This window comes from Coregonus clupeaformis, unplaced genomic scaffold (assembly GCF_020615455.1).
Source record: "Coregonus clupeaformis isolate EN_2021a unplaced genomic scaffold, ASM2061545v1 scaf0020, whole genome shotgun sequence".
Lineage (NCBI taxonomy): Eukaryota > Metazoa > Chordata > Actinopteri > Salmoniformes > Salmonidae > Coregonus > Coregonus clupeaformis.
Window position 1 is genome coordinate 1,480,416 of NW_025533475.1, and position 24,809 is coordinate 1,505,224.

Sequence of the window (24,809 nt, forward strand, 5' to 3'; positions counted from 1 at the left end):
CACTTGAGTGGTTTAAGGGGAAACATTTAAATGTCTTGGAATGGCCTAGTCAAAGCCCAGACCTCAATCGAATTGAGAATCTGTGGTATGACTTAAAGATTGCTGTACACCAGCGGAACCCATCCAACTTGAAGGAGCTGGAGCAGTTTTGCCTTGACAAATGGGCAAAAATCCCAGTGGCTAGATGTGCCAAGCTTATAGAGACATACCCCAAGAGACTTGCAGCTGTAATTGCTGCAAAAGGTGGCTGGACAAAGTATTGATTTTGGGGGGGTGAATAGTTTCACAATAAAACATATTTTGCATCTTCAGAAAGTGGTAGGCATGTTGTGTAAATCAAATGATACAAACCCCCCAAAAATCCATTTTAATTCCAGGTTGTAAGGCAACAAAATAGGAAAAATGCCAAGGGGGTGAATACTTTCGCAAGCCACTACATACCAACCCTATATCCCCTGGATATTGAACAGAGTGCCGTGCAGGCTCTTGTGATTGATGAGCGAAACAGCTTTTAAATTGGTTATTCAGCCATCTCACCCCCTGGGCATGTGCATGCCAGTAAAGCTCATTGGATACAGAGAAATGAGAGACCTGTGTATGATTTTTCTCACACTTGACAATCCAATTTTGATGTTCTAATTAGATTTTTCTTCACTGGTTTTGGAAACAAATGTTTTCTCTGGTCTGTATTGAATGCAGACCTCAATACTGTGCCAGGGATCGGGGTGTGTGTGTGCGTATGCGTGTGCTCGTGTGTGTTTTGACTGTCCATTAACAAGAAATAAGCTGGCTGGACTCACTGGTCAGACTGTTAATGTGCCTCTCTTTATCAGTGGATTACTGTCTACAGTGCCAGCTTGGTTTAGCCTCTGGATTGGAAAGTGAGCTATGCTGTACTATGCTTAGGCCTACGTTAATGGTGGCATGTGTGGAAGATGCCTTACTTTACGTTCTGTATCGGCTGTTACTGGTGGCATGTGTGGAAGATACGTTACTTTACGTTCTGTATCGGCTGTTAATGGTGGCATGTGTGGAAGATGCCTTACTTTACGTTCTGTATCGTCTGTTAATGGTGGCATGTGTGGAAGATACGTTACTTTACGTTCTGTATCGGCTGTTACTGGTGGCATGTGTGGAAGATACCTTACTTTACGTTCTGTATCGGCTGTTACTGGTGGCATGTGTGGTATCGTTTACTGTATTGCTTTGCTTGTCCTTCAGGGTAAGATGGTGAAGGGGATGGGTGGAGCCATGGATCTGGTGGCCAGCGCTGGAACCAAGGTGGTCGTCACCATGGAGCACTCAGCTAAGGTAAGAGTGTGTGTCTATGTGCGCGTGCGTCCAAAGACAACCCAAGGCCATCCAGTTCCAGTGTCGTGTATATGAGTGACTCCGGATCAGCTATATTTAGGACAACATATACACTACCGGTCAAAAGTTTTAGAACACCTACTCATTTTTGGGTTTTTCTTTATTTTTACTATTGTCTACATTGTGGAATAATAGTGAAGATATCAAAACTATGAAATAACACATATGGAATCATGTAGTAACCAAAGAAGTGTTAAACAAGTCAAAATATATTTTATATTTCAGATTCTTCAAATAGCCACCTTTTGCATTGATGACAGCTTTGCACACTCTTGACATTCTCTCAACCAGCTTCACCTAGTATGCTTTTCCAACAGTCTTGAAGGTGTTCCCACATATGTGGAGCACTTGTTGGCTGCTTTTCCTTCAGTCTGTGGTCCGACTCATCCCAAACCATCTCAATTTGGTTGATGTCGGGCGATTGTGGAGGCCAGGTCATCTGATGCAGCACTCCATCACTCTCCTTCTTGGTAACATAGCCCTTACACAGCCTGGAGGTGTGTTGGGTCATTGTCCTGTTGAAAAACAAATGATAGTCCCACTAAGCCCAAACCAGATGGGATGGTGTATCGCTGCAGAATGCTGTGGTAGCTATGCTGGTTAAGTGTGCCTTGAATTCTAAATAAATCACAGACAGTGTCACCAGCAAAGCACCCCACACCATAACACCTCCTCCTCCGTGCTTTACGGTGGGAAATACACATGCGGAGATCATCCGTTCACCCACACCGCGTCTCACAAAGACACGGCGGTTGGAACCAAAAATCTCCAATTTGGACTCCAGACCAAAGGACAAATTTCCACCGGTCTAATGTGCAGTTTTATTGGTTACTACATGATTACATATGTGTTATTTCATAGTTTTGATATCTTCACTATTATTCTACAATGTAGAAAATAGTAAAAATAAAGAAAAACCCTTGAATGAGTAGGTGTTCTAAAACTTTTGACCGGTAGTGTATGTCCTAACATACATTACCGTTTAAAAGTTTGGGGTCACTTAGAAATGTCCTTGTTTTCGAAAGAAAAGCATTTTTTTGGTCCATTAAAATAACATCAAATTGATCAGAAATACAGTGTAGTGTCATGGATTCAGCCGAGGCTGCTCCTCCTCCTTGCTCGGGCAGGCTTCGGCGTTCGTCGTCACCGGAGTACTAGCTGCTACCGATCTATGTTTCTGTGTTCTACTTGTTTTGTCTTCATTGTACACACCTGGTTCCCATTATGTCTATGATTTGTTCCCTATTTAACCCTCTGGCTCCCACTGTGTTGTGTGCGTGTTTGTTCTATGTTTGGTGTTATCGACTGGTGAGCGGGATTGTCCTCCCTGCGTGGAGTTTATGTTCATTTGTTATTTACGAGTAAAGTACGTTGTCTACTAGCTCTGTGTCCTGCGCCTGACTCCGTCCTACCGCTACACACTGACGCCTGACATGTAGACATTGTTAATGTTGTAAATGGCTATTGTAGCTGGAAACGGCTGATTTCTAAGGAATATCTACATAGGCGTACAGAGGCCCATTATCAGCAACCATCAGTCCTGTGTTCCAATGGCACGTTGTGTTTGCTAATCCAAGTTTATCAATTTAAAAGGCTAATTGATCATTAGAAAACAATTTTGCAATTATGTTAGCACAGCTGAAAACTATTGTGCTGAGTAAAGAAGCAATAAAACTGGCCTTCTTGAGACTAGTTGAGTATCTGGAGCATCAGTAATTGTGGGTTCGATAATGGTTGCTGATAATGGGCCTCTGTACACCTATGTAGATATTCCATTAAAAATCAGCAGTTTTCAGCTACAATAGCCATTTACAACATTAACTATGTCTACACTGTATTTCTGATCAATTTGATGTTATTTTAATGGACAAAAAAATTTGATTTTCTTTCGAAAACAAGGACATTTGTAAGTGAACCCAAACCTTTGAACAGTAGGTAGTGTATATACTGCTTACCTGGGATCCATTTTTAAGAAATATATTCTGTGATATACTGTAATCCCTAAAGTGGTTTAGAGAGCAGAGTTTAATGAAGGGGATTTCCTGCAGCAGCTTCCGTCCATAACGTCTTGTTCCAATATCTGAGGGTGATGAGTCAGTTCCTTTAATGAGCTTTTGATTCCAGTAATGGATGAAATAATGATTAAATGATGCCTCTGACAGTCCCAGAGCTCCCTATAGGCGGCTTGGTGCTCATATGGACTAATGCTCTCAACACTACCAATACGTACTGGAGCAGGGCACCCACCTGATCATGGCAGTGGAATGCAATTCCCTGAAAAGGCCTCTGTAATGGGAGTGTTTGTGCCCCTGTCTGTCTAGGCCTATGATCTGTAATGGGAGTATTGTTGGCTGTTCAGGCTTATGTCTATGGCTGTGACGGTCTTGGAATTTGAGGTTACAAGTAAAAGTCACCCAGTAAAATACTAGTTGAGTAGAAGTCTAAAAGTATTTGGGTTTTAAATATACTTAAGTATCAAAATTAAATGATATTAAATGTGGTCCTCTGTAGCTCAATTGGTAGAGCATGGTGCTTGTAACGCCAGGGTAGTGGGTTCGATCCCTGGGACCACCCATACGTAAAAATGTATGCGCACATGACTGTAAGTCGCTTTGGATAAAAGTGTCTGCTAAATGGCATATTATTATTATTATTAAATGTAATTGCTAAAATAGAACAGGTATGTTCTCTTGACCATTTTTCTGTCCTGATAAGCATTCAAAATGTAACGAGTACTTTCGGGTGTCAGAGAAAATTAATGGAGTAAAAATTACATTATTTTCTTTAGGAATGTAGTGAAGTAAAAGTTGTCAAAACTATAAATAGTAAAGTAAAGTGCAGAGACTCAAAAGAAACTACTTCTGTAGTATTTTTACTTAACCACTGATTTATTATTTAGGTTTTTATTTATAAATATGATTTAACAAATTAAGAAATGCCAGGTTGCAGAGGATCTGTCCCATTTTTGTATTGACCCAACATTAATTAAGTCAAAATAAAGATATGCCTACCATGTCCTTGTCTGTTGGCTTTTCTGCATATCAAAACATTTAATACAGATCCTATTTTGATGGACAAAACCATTCAAACAAAGTCGGATGGGTTTTCTCTCAGTTGTCCCAAAATATTTGCATAACGTCACAAACCCTGCTGCTACGGTCATTTGATGGCAGTGGCGTTGGCATATGTTCTTCAAAGAGAGGATGCCATAATGAGAGAAATAATGTAGCCTAAAATACTGAAAATAGGCCTTTTACAAGCTTAAATCATGACAGGAGCATTTGATTCTTATTAAAGAGATGGAGTCCAGACAGGCTATGTCAGACACAAGCAAATATTTATCCTTGTCAGTAGCTGAGTGTAGATGCGGTGTGGAAATCAAGCGCAGGAAACACGGGCGTTCGTGAACAGACTTTAGTCAACAAAAGCAGCACCAAACAGGCGAACAGCCAACCCAACCGGGAGGCAAAATACTAATTACGCACAATAACCACAGTGCGTAAAATGACGATAGCGCACACAGTGCGGACTCTCGAAAAACAACAAAACACGAGAGTAATACAGAGAGCAACAGCTTGACAATAAACAATACCACATAACACCTGGCCCCACACACGAAAACTAAATAGGCAACCAAATCAAACACTAACAAGGGACAGGTGTACAAACAGACAAACCAAACAAACATGAAACATCGAACGGTGGCAGCTAGTACTCCGGGGACGACGACCGCCGAAGCCTGCCCGAACAAGGAGGAGGAGCAGCCTCGGCCGAAACCGTGACAGTACCCCCCTGGGCGCGGCTCCAGCGCGCCGATCCCGGCCTCGGGGACGACCCGCGGGAGCAGGGCGCGTAGGATGACCCCGATGGAACTCGGTCAGCAGGGACAGGTCTAATATGTCCCTCCTCGGCACCCAGCACCGCTCCTCCGGGCCGTGACCCTCCCACTCCACGAGATATTGGAGACCCCCATCCGGCGTCTCGAATCAAGGATGGACCTCACAGTGTACGCCGGAGCCCCCTCGATGTCCAACGGGGCGGAGGAGTCTCCTCTATCTCATAGTCCTGGAGTGGACCAGCTACCACCGGCCTGAGGAGAGACACATGGAACGAGGGGTTAATATTCCTGTAATCAATAGGCAGTTCTAACCTGTAACACACCTCGTTCAACCTCCTCAGGACTTTGAATGGCCCCACAAACCGCCGACCCAGCTTCCGGCAGGGCAGGCGGAGGGGCATGTTTCTGGTCGAGAGCCAGACTCGATCTCCAGGTGCGTATACAGGCCCCTCACTGCGGTGGAGATCGGCGCTCGTCTTATGCCGACGGATGGCCCGCTACAGATGAACGTGGGCAGCGTTCCATGTCTCCTCCGAGCGCCGCACCCACTCATCCACCGCAGGGGCCTCGATCTGGCTCTTGTGCCAAGGTGCCAGAACCGGCTGGTACCCTAACACACACTGGAAAGGGGTTAGTTGGGTGGAGGAGTGGCGGAGAGAGTTCTGCGCCATCTCGGCCCACGGAACGTATCTCGCCCACTCCTCCGGCCGGCCCTGGCAATAAGACCTCAGAAACCTACCCACATCCTGGTTGACACGTTCAACCTGCCCATTACTCTCCGGGTGGTAACCCGAGGTAAGGCTCACCGAAACCCCCAACCGTTCCATAAAGGCTCTCCACACTCTGGAGGTGAACTGGGGGCCTCGATCAGACACTATATCCTCGGGTACCCCGTAATGCCGGAAGACATGGGTAAACAGAGCCTCAGCGGTCTGTAGGGCAGTAGGGAGACCCGGCATGGGAAGGAGACGACAGGCCTTCGAGAACCGATCCACAACGACCAGGATGGTAGTATTCCCCTGTGAGGGGGGAAGGTCTGTAACAAAGTCCACCGAGAGGTGGGACCAGGGTCGTTGTGGAACGGGCAGGGGTTGTAGCTTACCCCTGGGCAAATGTCTGGGTGCCTTACACTGTGCACACACCGAACAGGAGGAGACATAAACCCTCACATCCCTGGCTAACGTTGGCCACCAGTACTTAGTGCTAAGGCAGTGAACTGTCCGGCCGATACCTGGATGTCAAGAGGAGGGGGACGTATGAGCCCAATAAATGAGGCGATCGCGTACCTCGAGCGGAACGTACGTCCGACCCACTGGACACTGTGGAGGACTTGGGTCGGTGCGTAACGCCCGCTCGATCTCTGCATCGACCTCCCATACCACCGGTGCCACCAGACAAGACTTTGGTAGTATGGGAGTGGGCTCAACGGACCTCTCCTCCGTGTCATACCGCCGAGACAGGGCATCTGCCTTCCCGTTCTGGGACCCAGGGATGTAAGTGATTTTAAACACAAACCGGGCTAGAAACATAGTCCAGCCGGGCCTGGCGAGGATTCAGTCTCCTAGCTGCCCGGATGTACTCCAGGTTATGGTGGTCCGTCAAAATGAGGAAAGGGTGTTGAGCCCCCTCAAGCCAATGCCTCCACAACTTTAGGGCCTGTACCACGGCTAACAGCTCCCTGTCCCCTACGTCATAATTCCTCTCCGCCGGACTGAGCTTCTTAGAATAAAAAGCACAGGGGCGGAGCTTAGGTGGTGTGCCAGACCGTTGTGAGGACGGCCCCAATACCGGCCTCGGGACGCGTCTACCTCTACCTGGAATGGTAAAGCGGGATCCGGATGCGCCAACACCGGCGCCGAGGTAAACAGGTCCTTCAGTCTCCCAAAAGCCCTGTCCGCCTCAGCTGACCACCGCAAGCGCACCGGACCCCCCTTCAACAGAGACGTTATGGGAGCTGCCACCTGTCCAAAACCCCCGGATAAACCTCCGGTAATAATTCGCAAAACCCAAGAACTGTTGCACCTCTTTCACAGTGGTTGGGGTTTGCCAATTACGCACAGCTGACACCCGGTCAACCTCCATCTTCACCCCTGACGCAGACAACTGATAACCCAAAAAGGAGACCGACTTCTGAAAGAACAGACATTCTCTGTGACATATAGGTCATGCTCCAACAGCCTCCTCAACACTCGGCGCACCAGGGCTACATGCTCTGCTCGGGTAGAACTGTACACCAGAATATCGTCGATGTACACGACTACTCCCTGTCCCTGCATGTCCCGGAAAATCTCATCGACGAAGGATTGGAAGACTGAGGGAGCATTCATTAACCCATATGGCATGACGAGATACTCGTAATGACCGGAGGTCGTGCTAAACGCTGTCTTCCATTCATCGCCCTCTCTAATGCGCACCAAGTTATATGCGCTCCTGAGATCCAATTTTGTGAAGAACTGAGCACCGTGTAATGATTCCGTCATAGTCGCAATCAGAGGAAGTGGATAGCTGTACTTCACCGTAATCTGATTGAGACCGCGGTAATCAATACACGGGCGCAGACCTCCATCTTTTTCTTCACAAAAAGAAGCTCGAGGGGAAGCGGGTGAAGTGGAGGCCCGTATGTATCCCTGTCTCAGAGACTCGGCGATGTAAGTTTCCATTGCCTTCCTCTCCTCTTGAGACAAGGGATACACATGGCTCCGCGGGAGGGCTGCTCCTAACTGGAGATCTATCGCACAATCCCCCTGTCTATGAGGCGGCAGCTGCGCCGCCCTAGTCTTACTAAACACCAGTTTCAAATCCTCATACTCGGGGGGAATATGCAGTGCAGGCATTAGATTCGGACTTTCCACCGAGGTCGCCCCTATGGAAACACCCAGACACAGCCCCTCACACTGAGCAGACCACCCTTTAAGAGCTTTCTCTCGCCACAAAATAGTAGGGTCATGGGTAATCAACCAGGGAAGCCCCAGCACCACCGGATACGCAGGAGAGTCAATCAGATAGAGCTGAATCGTCTCCTCATGACCCCCCTGCGTCACCATCTTAAGGGGCGCTGTGACCTCCCTAATCAACCCAGATCCCTAACGGACGGCTATCTAGGGCATGTACAGGGAAAGGCTTATCAACGGGAAGGAGAGGAATCCCTAATTCTACACAGAACTGGCGATCTACAAAGTTCCCAGCTGCGCCTGAATCGACTAGCGCCTTATGCTGGGAACGAGGGGCTACCTGTGGAAAACAAACAGGCAAGGTTATGTGAACGACAGAAAGCTCTGGGTAAGTAGGGCGCCTACTCACCTGGGAGGACTCCCAATGCGTGGCCTGCCTTCACCTCCACCGGGGGACCTTCCCCAACACCTAGCCGCGGTGTGCCCTCCACGGCCACAGTTGGTGCAGGGACGGCCCCCTCGGGTTCCTACTCCTCCTTTCTCTAGCGCCAGCACCTCCGAGCTCCATAGGGCTCGGCTCGGAGGTGCTGGAGGGTGAAATGGGCGACCCCCATCCGGGACGTCCCACGGGTGGCGAGCAGGGTGTCCAACCGAATGGCCATGTCGACTAGTTGGTCAAACGTCAACATGGTATCCCTGCACGCCAACTCTCTTTGGACGTCCTCTCGGAGGCTACAACGAAGTGGTCTATGAGGGCCCGCTCATTCCACCCTGCATCTGCCGCTAGAGTCCGGAATTCCAGGGCAAAATCCTGTGCGCTCCTCATCCCCTGTCGGAGGTAGAACAGACGCTCCCCGCCGCCTTCCCTTCTGGTGGATGGTCGAACACGGCCCGGAAGCGGCGGGAGAACTCCGCATAGGTGACGGTAGCGGCGTCCATTCTCCTCCATTCGGCGTTGGCCCACTCCAACGCCTTGCCGGTGAGACAGGAGATGAGGGCGGAGACGCTCTCGTGTCCCGAGGGCGCCGGGTGTACGGTGGCGAGGTAGAGCTCCACCTGTAGCAGGAACCCTTGACACCCGGCAGCGGAGCCGTCGTACGCCCTCGGGAGCGAAGCCTGAATCCCACTGGGTTCCGGAATGTGGACAGGAGGACTGACCGATGGGGATGGTCCGGTAGGTGGGGGCGTGGGTACCCCGCTGCTTTCCCATCGGTGGAGAGTGTTCATCACCCGATCCAAGGCGTGACCGATCTGGTTAATCCGGTCCTCCTGCCCACGAAGACGGTCCTCCATGACCTCTGTCGGCGCGGGTGATCCTGCTGACTCCATGATGTGATGTGGTATTCTGTCAGTAGCTGAGTGTAGATGCGGTGTGGAAATCAAGCGCAGGAAACACGGGCGTTCGTGAACAGACTTTAGTCAACAAAAGCAGCACCAAACAGGCGAACAGCCAACCCAACCGGGAGGCAAAATACAAATTACGCACAATAACCACGGTGCGTAAAATGACGATAGCGCACACAGTGCAGACTCTCGAAAAACAACAAAACACGAGAGTAATACAGAGAGCAACAGCTTGACAATAAACAATACCACATAACACCTGGCCCCACACACGAAAACTAAATAGGCAACCAAATCAAACACTAACAAGGGACAGGTGTACAAACAGACAAAACCAAACAAACATGAAACATCGAACGGTGGCAGCTAGTACTCCGGGGACGACGACCGCCGAAGCCTGCCCGAACAAGGAGGAGGAGCAGCCTCGGCCGAAACCGTGACAATCCTTTCCTTAAAACGTATTAAAAAACCTAGGCCTACCTTAGGCTTTCTGAAAGTAGGTTATAAGATAATGAATTGGCAAGGAAAGTATGAAGGAGACAGCTATTCTATAGTATGAAGATGAAATTGACAATCGTTTAAAATTAAAATAAATACACTCAACATGTCCATAGCCTGTTTACCAGCAACACTGATTATTGAGGGGGAGAGTGTTGGAAAGATTTTTCAAATCCTGTGAGGAATTATTACAATTTGAATGGACTTTGTTGACTTACTGTGTGAGGTGAAGGAAAAATGACTGTGAAGCCCAGCTGGGCACTTTCCTACATTTGACATTTGCGAGAAGCAGGCCAGGTACTTCTATGCGTGCTCAGGTGCGAACGCTCCATCCACATTTAACAGGACAGAGAAACCAGACATGATGGTATGAAATAAACCAAACTTTTTTCTCACAAGCGTAGCAGGTTGTGAATTCTACTAACAACTCAGAGAATGAGAATGGTAAATTACTATAATTAACAGAAATGTATGTAACCAAATGACATGCTACAACATGGGCGTTCATAAAAGTCCATTACGGGCCGACACTGTATAGCCTAGGCTAATATTCTACCTTGTGGGGATAGGAGGGCGGCATATCAGCCTGGACCGGGCCTGAGCAGCGTTGATTAGTCTATAAATTAAGAAAAGTTTCCGTATCATATTATACCATGCCAGGGTGGAAAGGATTGTTGCATTGTCCTCTTGACACATTAGCACTTTATAGGCCTCAGAGACAGAACAACCTTGTTGACTGCTGTTGAATAATGAATGAATAGTCAGACACATCCAACTTTTTTTAAAAGACAACCTATTTATTTATTTACTAGCAAGTAATGAAAACGTACATTGTATAAAAGAAAGTCCACACATCAAATATGTTTTTTAACTGAAGTGCCGTAGGCTATAGCGCTCTACACCCCCGCACATCTAACCTATTAGCTGCTGGAGCATCAAAGGACAGTTGGTAAGAGGAGGAGATGTAGAAAGTTTATTAAACAGACTAAGTTAGCAAAACAATCACTTATAATCATTAGTAAACACACTCCCGCTATTAGGTCAAGTTTATCTACATGAAAATAAAGTTATGAAAAATCCTAAAATCAATGTAGGCCTATTTAAACGGTTTTGACTGTTATTTTATTTTCATGACGGTCTTCATCCATAACTGTCAGTTACACGGTTATTTAATTTACCGTCACAGCCCTACCTGTGACCTGTAATGGGAGTATTTGTGGCTGTCCAGGCCAATGACCTGTAATGGGAGTATTTGTGGCTGTCCAGGCCTGTGACCTGTAATGGGAGTATTTGTGGCTGTCCAGGCCAATGACCTGTAATGGGAGTATTTGTGGCTGTCCAGGCCTATGACCTGTAATGGGAGTATTTGTGGCTGTCCAGGCCAATGACCTGTAATGGGAGTATTTGTGGCTGTCCAGGCCAATGACCTGTAATGGGAGTATTTGTGGCTGTCCAGGCCAATGACCTGTAATGGGAGTATTTGTGGCTGTCCAGGCCAATGACCTGTAATGGGAGTATTTGTGGCTGTCCAGGCCTGTGACCTGTAATGGGAGTATTTGTGGCTGTCCAGGCCAATGACCTGTAATGGGAGTATTTGTCGCTGTCCAGGCCAATGACCTGTAATGGGAGTATTTGTCGCTGTCCAGATGGTGGAGCAGGTGGATGTGAATAAGGGATGTTTACTGATACCTGTTGACTGCTGCTCCAGTCTTATTTATTTACCATGGTCAGTAGTTCTCCTCTCCCCTCACACTGCTCATCATGGGGGTCACATACCCCTAGGACAGAGAATAACGAGAGCCCAGCTCCCCGACACACACACACACACACATCACACACACATCACATCACATGGGTGCATTTCCATGGACGGTGAAGAGGCTTATCACACATTACATCTAAAGCCCTGATAACAGTCAGTGTCATGATGAATGTGGTACAGTAAATCTGGTAACAGACTAGGACAATTCTTGGTAGACAGAGACAGGTTGTATCAGCCGTAGGGACCAGTTAAACTGGGTCGTTGTGTATGACCTTTAACATAACCTTTGCTCTCTCTCTCTTTCTCTCTGTCGCTTGTTTTCTCTCCACCTTTCTCTTTCCATTGTTCTTTGTCAGGGAGGAAAACACAAGATTCTGGACACATGCAACCTGCCACTGACAGGAAAACAGTGTGTGGATCGGATCATCACTGAAAAGGTGTGTGTGTGTGTGAATGCATAGGTCTGTTTGAGTTCTGTGTGTTCCTCTTACCTCTTTTCAGTTTGCCAAGGTGTCCTCCCTATCTGTGTTGTCTAGATTCAATTCACTGGCTTTCGTATAAAAATCAAGCTCCTCAAAACACAGCCCTCATGTGAATCTCTTCCACACAGAAATATTGAAGTGACTCTTCAAAACAACTCTGTATAATCCAGGTATTTAGGAGTCCAACTGGGGCTGTTCAGACGCCTGGGTTATATTATACCTAAGCTGAATATCTGTCATAATGTCAGGCTTTATGTGAAACACTTTGCTCCAGTGACTATACAGGACTACTGACTCACTGTAGGTCTGCAGCTGGCACGCTCCTCTCCAGCTCACAGAATCATGAGGGTTTATAGCGTTGGAAAAGGTTGAAAGAGCACAAACACAATCGCTTGTCCTTGGCGGTTGGAAGCCACTGTGCTTATTTCAGTATTCTAAAGAATACGCCCAATCTTTTTACCTGGTAAGTTTATAATATAGACAAAGACACACTGAAAGAGAGATGTAAACACACACACACACACACACCAAGCAACACACACACTCACACACACACACCAGGGACTGATAGATAGTATTTATGCTGCAGAGGGACGTGGGGAGATTGAAATTACTTTCATTTGGTTAACCGTAATCCAATCAGCAGATTTCTGGTAGGACGCCCGATCTTGATTTGACATCCCAGAACGTAGGGCTGTCTTCTATGATGGCAAATTTTATGATGTTACCAGCTCCACCACATGACCACCGTACTGCTAGTAATGCTTAATCTGGAAACCACTTTCCCCTAAAGAACTGTAATGTTCTTACGTTTGCAAAGCTGCAGAAATAATTACTGTTACAGTATAAAAAAAATAGCATAAGGATTTCTAACATTTCAGTAATCATTTGTACTTTTTGTAAATTAGTCAGTCAAATAATATAATGTTTTCATAATGTTTGAGAAATCACAGTTATTTCTCATGGTAGGACTGTAAAATGTTCTAGCAACGTGATTGCTGCAGCCAATATTTTTGTTCTAAATGACTGACTCTCTGAGGATGCCTATCACACATATCTAGCAGGTACATGTTTCAGTCTGAATATCACCTAGCTAGCAGGTACATGTTTCAGTCTGAATATCACCTAGCTAGCAGGTACATGTTTCAGTCTGAATATCACCTAGCTAGCAGGTACATGTTTCAGTCTGAATATCACCTAGCTAGCAGGTACATGTTTCAGTCTGAATATCACCTAGCTAGCAGGTACATGTTTCAGTCTGAATATCACATATCTAGCAGGTACATGTTTCAGTCTGAATATCACCTAGCTAGCAGGTACATGTTTCAGTCTGAATATCACCTAGCTAGCAGGTACATGTTTCAGTCTGAATATCACCTAGCTAGCAGGTACATGTTTCAGTCTGAATATCACATAGCTAGCAGGTACATGTTTCAGTCTGAATATCACATAGCTAGCAGGTACTAGTTTAAGTCTGAATATCACATAGCTAGCAGGTACAGGTTTGTCTCATCAATGCCCTGATTATTATTTAATTATTAAAATATGGACCGTTATTATACTCAAACCTCTCAGAGCAGACCAGAGCAGACATCCTGTGGCCCTAAATAATGCCTGTTGATGACTGCTGTGCTGACCAGGACAAAAGGCTGCCTGGAGACATCACTGGCTCCATTGTCAGCTTGGCTGGCCAGAACAGAGGGGTCACAGTGGTGTAATGGAGGTCTGCATAGGATCATCGATTCTATGTGTGTGTGTGTTCAGTATTGCAGGGGGTATAGAGGCAGATCAATGTGGGAGCTTTGTGTGGGTCGTGTAGTCGTGTTTCTCTCAGTGTCCGATTTCGCCAGACTCTGCATGTTCCTTTTCTTCATCTCTTCCTTTCTTTCTGAATGTCTGTCCGTCTGTCTGTCGCTCTCTTTCTCTGTCCCGCTCTCTCGCTCTTCGTCTCCCTATAGGTGGTTATAGAATTATGACCATTCAGGGTTGTATTATTATTATTTTTTTATATCCGCTCCTTTCTGCTCGGGTGCGTTTTAGAGCAAATGCACAACATGATTCCCAGCGAGATGATTTCTGTCAACATTTATAAAGGTTAAAGCGTCTCCTATCCACCGCTGCGACTGCCACCCCCCTCTCCTCCTTCATCCTTCTTTTCTGCACTCCTCCCTCTATCCTCATCCTTCCCTCCCTTCTCTTATTACCTCTTTCCTCTTATTTTGCTCTTTTCTCTCTCTTTCTCCCCTCATCCCCCACCACTCTCTTCTCTATCTGGTTACTTTTCCCTCTTTCCTTCCTCCCCCTCCTTCCTCCCCCTCTCCTTCCCCTCTCCTTCCTCCCCCTCTCCTTCCTCCCCCTCTTTCCTTCCTCCCCCTCTCCTTCCTCCTGTCGTTTGTGTAGATCAGGCAGCCACATGATCCTCTCACATGAGGCCTCCCCACAGCAGCCTGCCAATGTGTGTTAACTAGACATTTATCAGATGAGGTGGGGGGCTGGACCCTGCCTGCTACCCGCCCCTAGAGCAGCACTCTCCGACTAGTGTTGATGTTTCTAACGGCTGCTTCAGAGCAGGTTACAACAGACATATAGAGCTGACGAGCTTTTCAATAAAGCCTGGACTGTGCTCTCTGTCTCTCCACCTATAACAGCTCCCCCCGTTACCCACTCCTCTCCCCCAACTGCTCTCTATCGTATTATTGCCTTCCTATGAATTCACATTACTATAAAGTGTGTGTGTGTTGAAGGGGCAGGGACAGGACAGTTGGATGATAAGGAGACAGCTCAGCAGTGGAGACCAGCAGAAAGAGACTGCTTCGGACTGCGTATACATAGTGTTTGGCCACCATCAGTGCTGCTTGCATTAACAGTATGGGCTCTATTTTCGGCTGGCGTTAAGGTGGCGCTAGTGTCAAACGTGCATTAGTTTGCAATTTCGTCATGCAAAAACTGGGGCACTAGCATTTCCCAGCCCTAACGCCAGGTTCTGCAATTTATCTGTCTTATATCAGCTCGCTTGCGCTCAGATGGGCAGGTGGAAATATTTTAGGCGTATCCTTAAAAATGTGATCCAAAGTACTAATTTCAGGAATTTGGACAGCGGAAACGCAGCCTATCCAGCTGTGATGCACACTGCCCATATACGCATGGAACAAGAGTAGCCTAATGTGATTTTGGTGACATAAAAAAACATAAACTCATGTTCTTTCCCATTTTGTTTTATTTGATTAAAAACCAATCATAGCCTCCCCTCTGCTCAATAAAGCCTTTGTTTTTGTCTGCTCAATACAATCATGAAGTAGTCAAGACTGTCGATAAAGGGTTTGGCTCCTGAGACCGCTTGGAAATCAGTCTTAATCACCAAAGCTTTATTAAAATATAAAGTTTGAGAGGAGTGAATTCCCTTTTTATATGTGCATTGTAGGCAAGACCACATTATTTAAGCCATGCAGGTCACGTTTTGGACGTGCGTAAAACCCCCTCCATGATGTAGGCTAAGTGTCCATGCCCATCATGAAACGAGATATGCGAACCTCTGTGAATACCGGTGAACCTCTTATTTAGAAGTTGTAACCTGTAAAGATTGCTTGTTTTCCATTTCATATGTTCAAAACCCAAGCCCTCCCTTAGGCCTACTATAACAAAGGCTGGTTCAACAACAAGCCCTCCCTTAGGCCTACTATAATGAAGATTGGTTCAACAACAAGCCCTCCCTCAGGTATACTATAACAAAGGCTGGTTCAACAACAAGCCCTCCCTTAGGTCTACTATAATGAAGGCTGATTCAACAACAAGCCCTCCCTTAGGCCTACTATAACAAAGGCTGGTTCAACAACAAGCCCTCCCTTAGGACTACTATAACGAAGACTGGTTCAAAAACAAGCCCTCCCTTAGGTCTACTATAACAAAGGCTGGTTCAACAACAAGCCCTCCCTCAGGTCTACTATAACAAAGGCTGGTTCAACAACAAGCCCTCCCTTAGGACTACTATAACGAAGACTGGTTCAAAAACAAGCCCTCCCTTAGGTCTACTATAATGAAGGCTGGTTCAACAACAAGCCCTCCCTTAGGCCTACTATAACAAAGGCTGGTTCAACAACAAGCCCTCCCTTAGGCCTACTATAACAAAGGCTGGTTCAACAACAAGCCCTCCCTCAGGTCTACTATAACAAAGGCTGGTTCAACAACAAGCCCTCCCTTAGGCCTACTATAACGAAGACTGGTTCAAAAACAAGCCCTCCCTTAGGTCTACTATAATGAAGGCTGGTTCAACAACAAGCCCTCCCTTAGGACTACTATAACGAAGACTGGTTCAAAAACAAGCCCTCCCTTAGGTCTACTATAATGAAGGCTGGTTCAACAACAAGCCCTCCCTTAGGACTACTATAACGAAGACTGGTTCAAAAACAAGCCCTCCCTTAGGTCTACTATAATGAAGGCTGGTTCAACAACAAGCCCTCCCTTAGGACTACTATAACAAAGGCTGGTTCAACAACAAGCCCTCCCTCAGGCCTACTATAACAAAGGCTGGTTCAACAACAAGCCCTCCCTTAGGCCTACTATAACAAAGGCTGGTTCAACAACAAGCCCTCCCTCAGGTCTACTAAAACAAAGGCTGGTTCAACAACAAGCCCTCCCTTAGGCCTACTAAAACAAAGGCTGGTTCAACAACAAGCCCTCCCTCAGGTCTACTATAACAAAGGCTGGTTCAACAACAAGCCCTGTCTTTTATATCCTGAGGATTTTATGATATCATTACATTTATTTATTGTTGTTTAAAAAAGAACTGCTTGTTTTTTGTTTAATTTTATTACGACCAAACTTATTAGAATGATTCACCTTCCTGGTATTATGGTGACAATGTCCGTGGCGCGCTTGCAATACGACTTCCTTGAGGTGTGTGAATGCGATCTGATCTGTAAAATGGTTCCAATATGTGTGTTAAACATATGAGTGGACATTCTCCCTTTCTCTTTATATTGGATCTATATTGGATCCAGCTACTGTGAAAAGTTTGGATGTGTGTAAAACCCTCCATAGTCTGTGTTGTTTTAATATTATATTGCCCACAGGGAGAAATTATGTTGCCTGTAAGAGTGACCTATCCTATTTAAAACAAATTGTTCTAATTTTATTAGAATTATTCATTTTCAGGGCCTCCCAAGTAGCGCAGCAGTCTAATGCACTGCATCGCAGTGCAAGAGGCGTCACTACAGACCTGTGTCACAACTGGCCGTGTTTGGGAGTCCCATAGGGCGGCGCACAATTGGCCCAGCATCGTCCGGGTAAGGGGAGGTTTGGCCAGGGGGCACTTTACTTGTCTCATCGCGCTCTAGCGACTCCTTGTGGCGGGCCGGGCTCCTGCGGGCTGACCTCCGTCATCAGTTGAATGGTGTTTCCTCCGACACATTGGTGCGGCTGGCTTCCGGGCTAAGCGGGCGGGTGTTAAGAAGCGTGGTTTGGCGGGTCATGTTTCGGAGGACGCATGACTCGACCTTCGCCTCCCGAGCCCGTTGGGGAGTTGCAGCGATGAGACAAGATCGAAATAAAAATAATTATTCGTTCTCTTTTTAGGCCTTATCAATAATGAATGTAATCTTGCTTACTGACAATGTTTGGCATGTCCATGGTCAGCCATTATGCAATTTACAGTAGGCCTAACCCCTATATCAGTATGAATGCTATTGAAGCCATGCAATTACTTAGTTCAAGTTAACGTATTTAGCAAAGATAGGTCAACATTTTCCCAAACAATTTTAAAACCTTCCACTACACTACCTTAAACGCAATAGGATCAGGGTCAGCCTGTCTGGTCTGGTATTGTCTATGTTTCTCTACAGCTTATGCCTGTTGTGTGAGAGTGGCTGTGATGGCACTCCTGGTTACACACTGAGTTGATGTTCTGTTCAATCTGAGGCATCTCGGGATAATTAAAATCTTGCCTCTAATTTGTGTTTTCAAAATGACTCAGGAAACGGGGAGCCTAAAAACCTGCCAAAAACAATTTCCCCTGCCCTCCACAATACACACAGACACACACACACACACACATTCACCCTTGAGCATAAACAACACACATTCAGCCCTCTAATGATCGAGAGATTAATGGAAGTATATTTTTTCATATGATGATGCTGCTGATGATATGGTTTGAGACTGGTGGTGGTAGGGGACCTGCAGCCCTAGGGCGCATCTCGTCTCAGCCCTTTTTTACTTCTACCCTCCAAAGTTTTTTTTACACGTCTTAGGCCCTTTTTGCAATAGTGAAATAGTTGTGTGTGCGTGTGCATGCAGATGTACATGCAGATGTGTGTGTAAAGGTACATTTCCTGTGTGTCGTATCGCTATGGCCTCCAGCGCACAGTTGGAGGGCTGCCATGGCAGCAGCAGTCCCCACAGTAACCCTGTGGAATGTGGTTGGCCGTCATGGCTGCAGCGGTCCCCACAGTAACCCTGTGGAATGTGGTTGGCCGTCATGGCTGCAGCGGTCCCCACAGTAACCCTGTGGAATGTGGTTGGCCGTAATGGCTGCAGCGGTCCTCACATTAATTTACAATTGACAATTTAGTCATTTAGCAGACGCTCTTATCCAGAGCGACTTACATTAACCCTGTGGAATGTGGTTGGCCACCATGGCAGTAGCGGTCCCCACAGTAACCCTGTGGAATGTGGTTGGCCGTCATGGCTTCAGCGGTCCCCACAGTAACCCTGTGGAATGTGGTTGGCCGTCATGGCAGCAGCGGTCCCTACAGTAACCCTGTGGAATGTGGTTGGCCGCCATGGCAGCAGCGGTCCCCACAGTAACTCTGTGGAATGTGGTTGGCCGTCATGGCTGCAGCAGTCCCCACAGTAACCCTGTGGAACGTGGTTGGTTTGGTAAACAGTACATCTTGAAACAGCATTCTCCTCGGGAAAGGAAAACAGCCCAAAATAATGACCTATTTATTCACAGTGGAAACATACATTCCACTGGTTCTGGATAATTACAGCAGTAAACTGTTACCTGTGGTATTGGCAGTAACCACTATACTGGCAACAGTTGGCAGTCTATTCTCAGAGTTGTACTTAATGTCCTCTGGTTATTCCCATCTTATGTTGCCTTCTATTAATAAACCACAGAAGACCAGCTAATTCCACAAGCCAGCCCTAGTGAATAACATGACTGGCCTCAGCTCAGACACTAATCGATGTTAGTGTGAGGATGGCTTTAGGCTGTGGTCCAGTGCTGTAGTCCAGCCACTAACATCACAGAAAGTCCCAGACAAGTCTCTCTCTCCCTTTGCTCTCTCCTCTTACTCTGACTTTGTATTTTTCTTTTCATGTTTTCCCCCTCCGTTCCACGTCCTTCTGCTCTCGCTGCTCATTTATCCTTCTCCCTCTCCCTGTCACTCCATCCTACCAGTTAGGTTCTGACAGCTTTCCTGAGAGTGTTACTGTAGCTTAACCTGCCTCTCTCTCTCTCTCACTCTGACTCTTTCTCTCTCTCTCCAGCGCTCTCTCTCTCCATCTCTCACTCTCCATCTCCCTCTCTCTCTCTCTCTCTCTCTCTCTCTCTCTCTCTCTCTCTCTCTCTCTCTCTCTCTCTCTCTCTCTCTCTCTCTCTCTCTCTCTCTCCATCTCTCTCTCATCTCCCTCCTTCCCTCTCTCGCTCACTCCTCCCTCTCTCCTCCCCCTCTCTCTCCATCTCTCTCTCCTCCCTCACCTCCTCTCTCTTCATCTCTCTATCTATCTCTCCATCTCTCTCTCTCTCTCATCTCTCCCTTTCACTCTCTCTCTCCCTTTCTCTCCATCTCTCTGTCTCTCTCTCTCTATCTCTCCCTCTCACTTTCTCCCTCTCCCTCTCACTCTCTCCTCCCTCTCTCTCTCCATCTCTCATCTCTCTCTCTCTCTCTCCATCTCTCTCTCTCCATCTCTCTCTCATCTCCCTCCCTCCCTCTCTCGCTCTCTCCTCCCTCTCTCTCCTCCCCCTCTCTCTCCATCTCTCTCTCCTCCCTCACCTCCCTCTCTCTTCATCTCTCCATCTCTCTCTCCATCTCTCCCTCTCTCTCCATCTCTCTCTCTCTCTCTCTCTCTCTCTCCATCTCTCCCCCTCTCTCTCTCTCCCTCTCCCTCTCCCTTTCTCTCACTCTCCCTCTGTCCTCCCTCTCTCTCTCTCTCTCTCCCTCTCTCATCTCTCTCTCTCTCTCTCTCTCTCTCTCTCCTCTCTCATCTCTCTAATCTCTCTCCCTCTCTCCCTCTCTATCTCTCTCTCCATCTCTCCCTCTCTCTCCTCCCTATCTCTCTCCATCTGTCCCTCTCTCTCTCCTCCCTCCCTCTCTCCATCTCTCCCTCTCTCTCTCCATCTGTCCTGCTCTCTCCCCTCCCTCTCTCTCTCTCTCCTCCCTCGCTTTCTCTCTCTCCTTCCTCTCTCTCTCTCTCTCCATCTCTCCCTCTCTCTCTCCATCTCTCTCCTCCCTCTCTCTCCATATCTCCCTCGCTCACTTTCTCTCATCACTCTTTCTCTCTTCTCTATCTCTCTCTCCTCCCTGTCTCTCATCTCTCCCTCTCTCTCTCTCTCCTCCCTCTCTCTATCTTTCTCTCTCCTCCCTCTCTCAGCCTCTTCTCTATCTCTCTTTCTCTCCTCCCTCTCTCTCTCCTCTCCCTCTCTCCATCTCCCTCTCTCTCTGTCCATCTCTCCCACACTCTCTCTCTCTCCCCTCTCTCACTCCTCTCTCTCTCTCTCTCTCTCTCTCTCTCTCTCCTACCTCTCTATCTCTCTCTCCTCCCTCTCTCTCTCTCCAACTCTCCCTCGCTCTCCTCCCTCTATCTCTCTCCCTCTCTATCTCCTCTCTCTCTCCTCCCTCTCTCTCTCTCCATATCTCCCTCTCTCACTCTCTCTCCTCACTCTTTCTCTCTTCTATCTCTCTCTCTCTCCATCTCTCCCTCTCTTTCTCTCTCTCTCCTCCTCTCTCTTCCTCTCCCCCTCTCTCTCTCCTCCCTCTCTACCCTCCCTCTCTCTCTCTCTCTCTCTCTCTCTCTCTCTCTCTCTCTCTCTCTCTCTCTCTCCCTCTCCCTTTCTCTCACTCTCATTCTCTCCTCCCTCTCTCTCTCTATCTCTCATCTCTCTCTCTCATCTCTCATCTCTCTCCCTCCCTCTCGCTCTCTCCTCCCTCTCTCTCTCTCTCTCTCCTCCCTCCCTCACCTCCCTCTCCTCCCTCACCTCCCTCTCTCTCTCCATCTCTCCCTCTCTCTCCCTCCCTCTCTCTCTCTCTCTCTCTCTCTCTCTCTCTCTCCTCCCTCTCGCTCTCTCCCTCTCTCTCCTCCCTCTCGCTCTCTCTCCTCCCTCTCACTTTCTCTCTCTCCCTCTCTCTCTCTCCTCCTTCTCTCTCTCCATCTCTTGCGCTCTCTCTCTATCTATCTCTCCCTCCCTCGCTCTCTCTCTCTCCTCCCTCTGTCTCTCTCCTCCCTTCCCTCCTGCCCCTGTCCTGCTGACTACACTATATCCTCTACCATACAGATCTCATTTCCATCTCCTGACTCTGCCCCTGCTCACTATAGCTGGTCCATGGTTCAATCGCTATGTTATTTTTCTCTATTGCAGGTGGCAGTGATACAGGAACATCAGTGGTGTTGAAAAACAGGAAGGAGAAGAGGATAGAGGAAGCTATTTTAGAGTGTTGAGACAAAGGCCATATCTTACAACAGCAGGCTGTATCGCAAATGGCATTTTGGTCTAAAGTAGTGCTATTACAAACAGGGTATGATTTGAGACGCAGCCAGTGTCACTAGGAGTCAATAATGGCAGGAGAGACCAAAACTGTAAGAATGTGGCTAGGGTGAGTCTCAGGTCAGACCAAACTATCAGTCTGGCCTTGTTAACACAGAGTAATGTCCGACAGTGGAACCCCTGTAGATTCTGGTGTTAGCTGTGGTCCTTTCCTATTCTCTCACGCAGCTAGATATTTCTTGGGATGTTTTTTGGCTGTGAGAATAGTGACATTTCATTTTAATCTTGATTTTCTGATGATTTGAACAAATAAGTGCTTGTCTGTAAACATAGACCTGTTGAGCTGAAATGCAGGAATCTGCAGAGTGCATTGCCAGCCAGACTTTGAGTTTTGTTTGAAGTAAAGTGGATCTATGTCAGAGAACAACAGCCAGAGGTCTAACCCTCTAGCCCTACACCCAGCATTTCAGATGTTGTCTTCTTGAATAAATGTATCTCTCTCTCTCTCTCTCTCTATCTGTGTGTGTCTCTCTCTTTCGTTCTCGCTCTCTCTCTCGCTCTCTCTCTCTCTCTCTCTCTCTCTCTCTCTCTCTATCTCTCTCTCTGTTTCTCTGTCTCCTTCTCTGTCACTCTCTCAGGCTGTGTTTGATGTGGACAAGACTAAAGGTCTGACTCTGATTGAGGTGTGGGAGGGGCTGACCCCAGAGGACATTAAGGCATGCACAGGAGCACACTTTGAGGTGAGTCATACAGGGACAGCCGGTCTGGCCACTCCAGGGTTGTGGTGTTCAAAGCAAGACCCATGCTTTAGCCACCCAACTTTCCACATAGGAAAGTTGCATATTTACTAGTTTAAAAATTTACTTGAAACAGGCATGGAATTACACGATACTCTCAGTAAATCCATATTTGACTTGAATTGTCTTCGTAACCACAAAACCAGGAGTGTTTATCAAATGTAGCAGACTAAGTTATTGATCATGCTTGGTGAAATACTATCAATAGTAACAGATGGTTTCTCTCCTTTCAAAACTCTCTCTCTCTTTCTCACTCTCTCCCTCTCTTATGTCCAACAGGTGTCTCCAAACTTGAGGTCCATGCAGCAGGTCTAGAAGCCGGGGGAAATGTCCGATGAGAGGAGCTATGACTTGAAGGCTGTTTTAATCTCTCCGTATGTGCTAAGGAAGGAACACAAACTATGAACTAAGTTCATCGTAATGTTACTGAACACCATTTCCGTCTACTAAATCATAGCATTACTGAAACATTACTGTAACATCCTTGAATGTACAGTAACATGTGAGATGCATTAGCGATACTTAGTTTGGTTGGGGTTGTTAAGAAACCAACAGGGTGATGATGTTGAAGATATTGTATGAATTGAATTGAAAATAATTGTTGTCCCTGACATAACTCAAGAGGAACTGTGTAATATGTATTTAGTAATAATGTAATGTTTTAATTAGATGTTGTATGCTATGTCAACACAGATGGGCTATTCTCTCCAAGACTTATAACACAAACAATGATGAACTGCATTTCATTCCAGTCAGTTGTCACCTCCCTTCTGCACTTGTTCACTCCCCTCCTTAGACGTGCATCAGCCAGGTACTCAGGTAGATAGGTATACCCTGTAAGCAATAGCTCCATCTAGTTTCAGACATACTGCGTTCACTGATGCAGTGAAATGGGAATGAATTGGAGAAGGGAGGAGGCAAGTTGTTGGTATGAAGCGCAGCTCTGGTCTGACATCAAAACTGATATTATATAGATTTTGATTTGCGTTTGCACCTCTACACAGTATATAGTATATATATATATATATTATCCTAGTTTGGTACTTCAGTTGAATGGTTAGCCTCATGGAAACACAAGCTTGATAATACAGGCTACAGTTTCAGGTATTTTAGCTACTACAATGTGAGGCCTTACATTTTCTACACAGACCGTTTCCCTGCCCTGTATTTGTATATAACATAAACTGCATATGTTACCTTGATGTCCATTTTCTGTTGAATTGCTTTTTGCTCTCCCATCTTTTGCAGGTTGCACATAAATCTCAAAATTCTTTAGGAATAATATGCACTACTTCCTGAATAATTTCTAGATTTATGACACCTAAAATATTTCTTCATAATTTATGTGTGACAGTGAAGGAAGGAATGAAGCATGTTGAGAGTATTGAACACGTAGGGAGATATCTTGGTGAGTTGAGCACTGAATGAACGCTCCATCTCTCCTCTGAGACACTGCAAGGCTTTTCTTACTCAGTCCTATCATATCGCTGTACAGTATGTTCTGCCCTAAAGTTCCTCCTTAATTAGCCGCTTTTTACATGATTTACCTCCGAGCAACTCGAGGAAATTAAGTCGTTCCTTTCTCTGTCGACACACAGCAGGTTCTGGCCGCTATGTGGATGATTGGCATGCAATGACATTCTTGAATCGATTTGGCCACTTGAGAAGACCGCGTGTGCAGTTACCTGAGGGCTGTTACATAATTGTAGAATGTAACCAGAGGTGCTTCTTCACGCTTTGGGTTCAAAGAGGAATATAGAGTTTGTATCAACCGGAAAAACATGTCAAATTGTTGCGAATATGTTGTGAAACAGTCTGCTGCACATCAAGGGTACACATTTCTAAATATAAGTAGATGTAAAATGTAGCCTATTTAGACAAACCCTATGCGTTTGTGTGAGGTATATTTTAAACTCTGGCCTAGTGTCAAAATGTGTCCAATGTTATGCATTTATTTAGTGCTTGACTTGGACTGAAATATGTATCATTTTGGGTGCCGGTACTGTTTATATTTAGGTGCATGAGCTCCACAATACTTTGTAGCTGATATTCTATAAAAGGAACAGGAGCTCAAGCACTATAAATGTTAAGGTGTTGGTACTCAGCTCAAATGAGCTCATGCT

At 46.5% G+C, this 24,809-nt stretch overlaps 1 protein-coding gene across 1 annotated transcript in view; it reads left to right on the forward strand.

Moving 5' to 3' along the window:
* Positions 1-23,888, forward strand: part of LOC121581899 (succinyl-CoA:3-ketoacid coenzyme A transferase 1, mitochondrial) — a 94,879-nt gene extending 70,991 nt beyond the window's left edge. The window contains exons 14-17 of the mRNA XM_041897291.2: positions 1,222-1,311; positions 12,061-12,141; positions 22,528-22,629; positions 22,966-23,888. Of these exons, the coding sequence (XP_041753225.2) occupies positions 1,222-1,311; positions 12,061-12,141; positions 22,528-22,629; positions 22,966-23,001 (309 nt within the window). The 3' untranslated portion in view covers positions 23,002-23,888. The remainder of the gene's footprint in view (positions 1-1,221; positions 1,312-12,060; positions 12,142-22,527; positions 22,630-22,965) is intronic.
* The last annotated feature ends 921 nt before the right edge of the window (positions 23,889-24,809 follow it).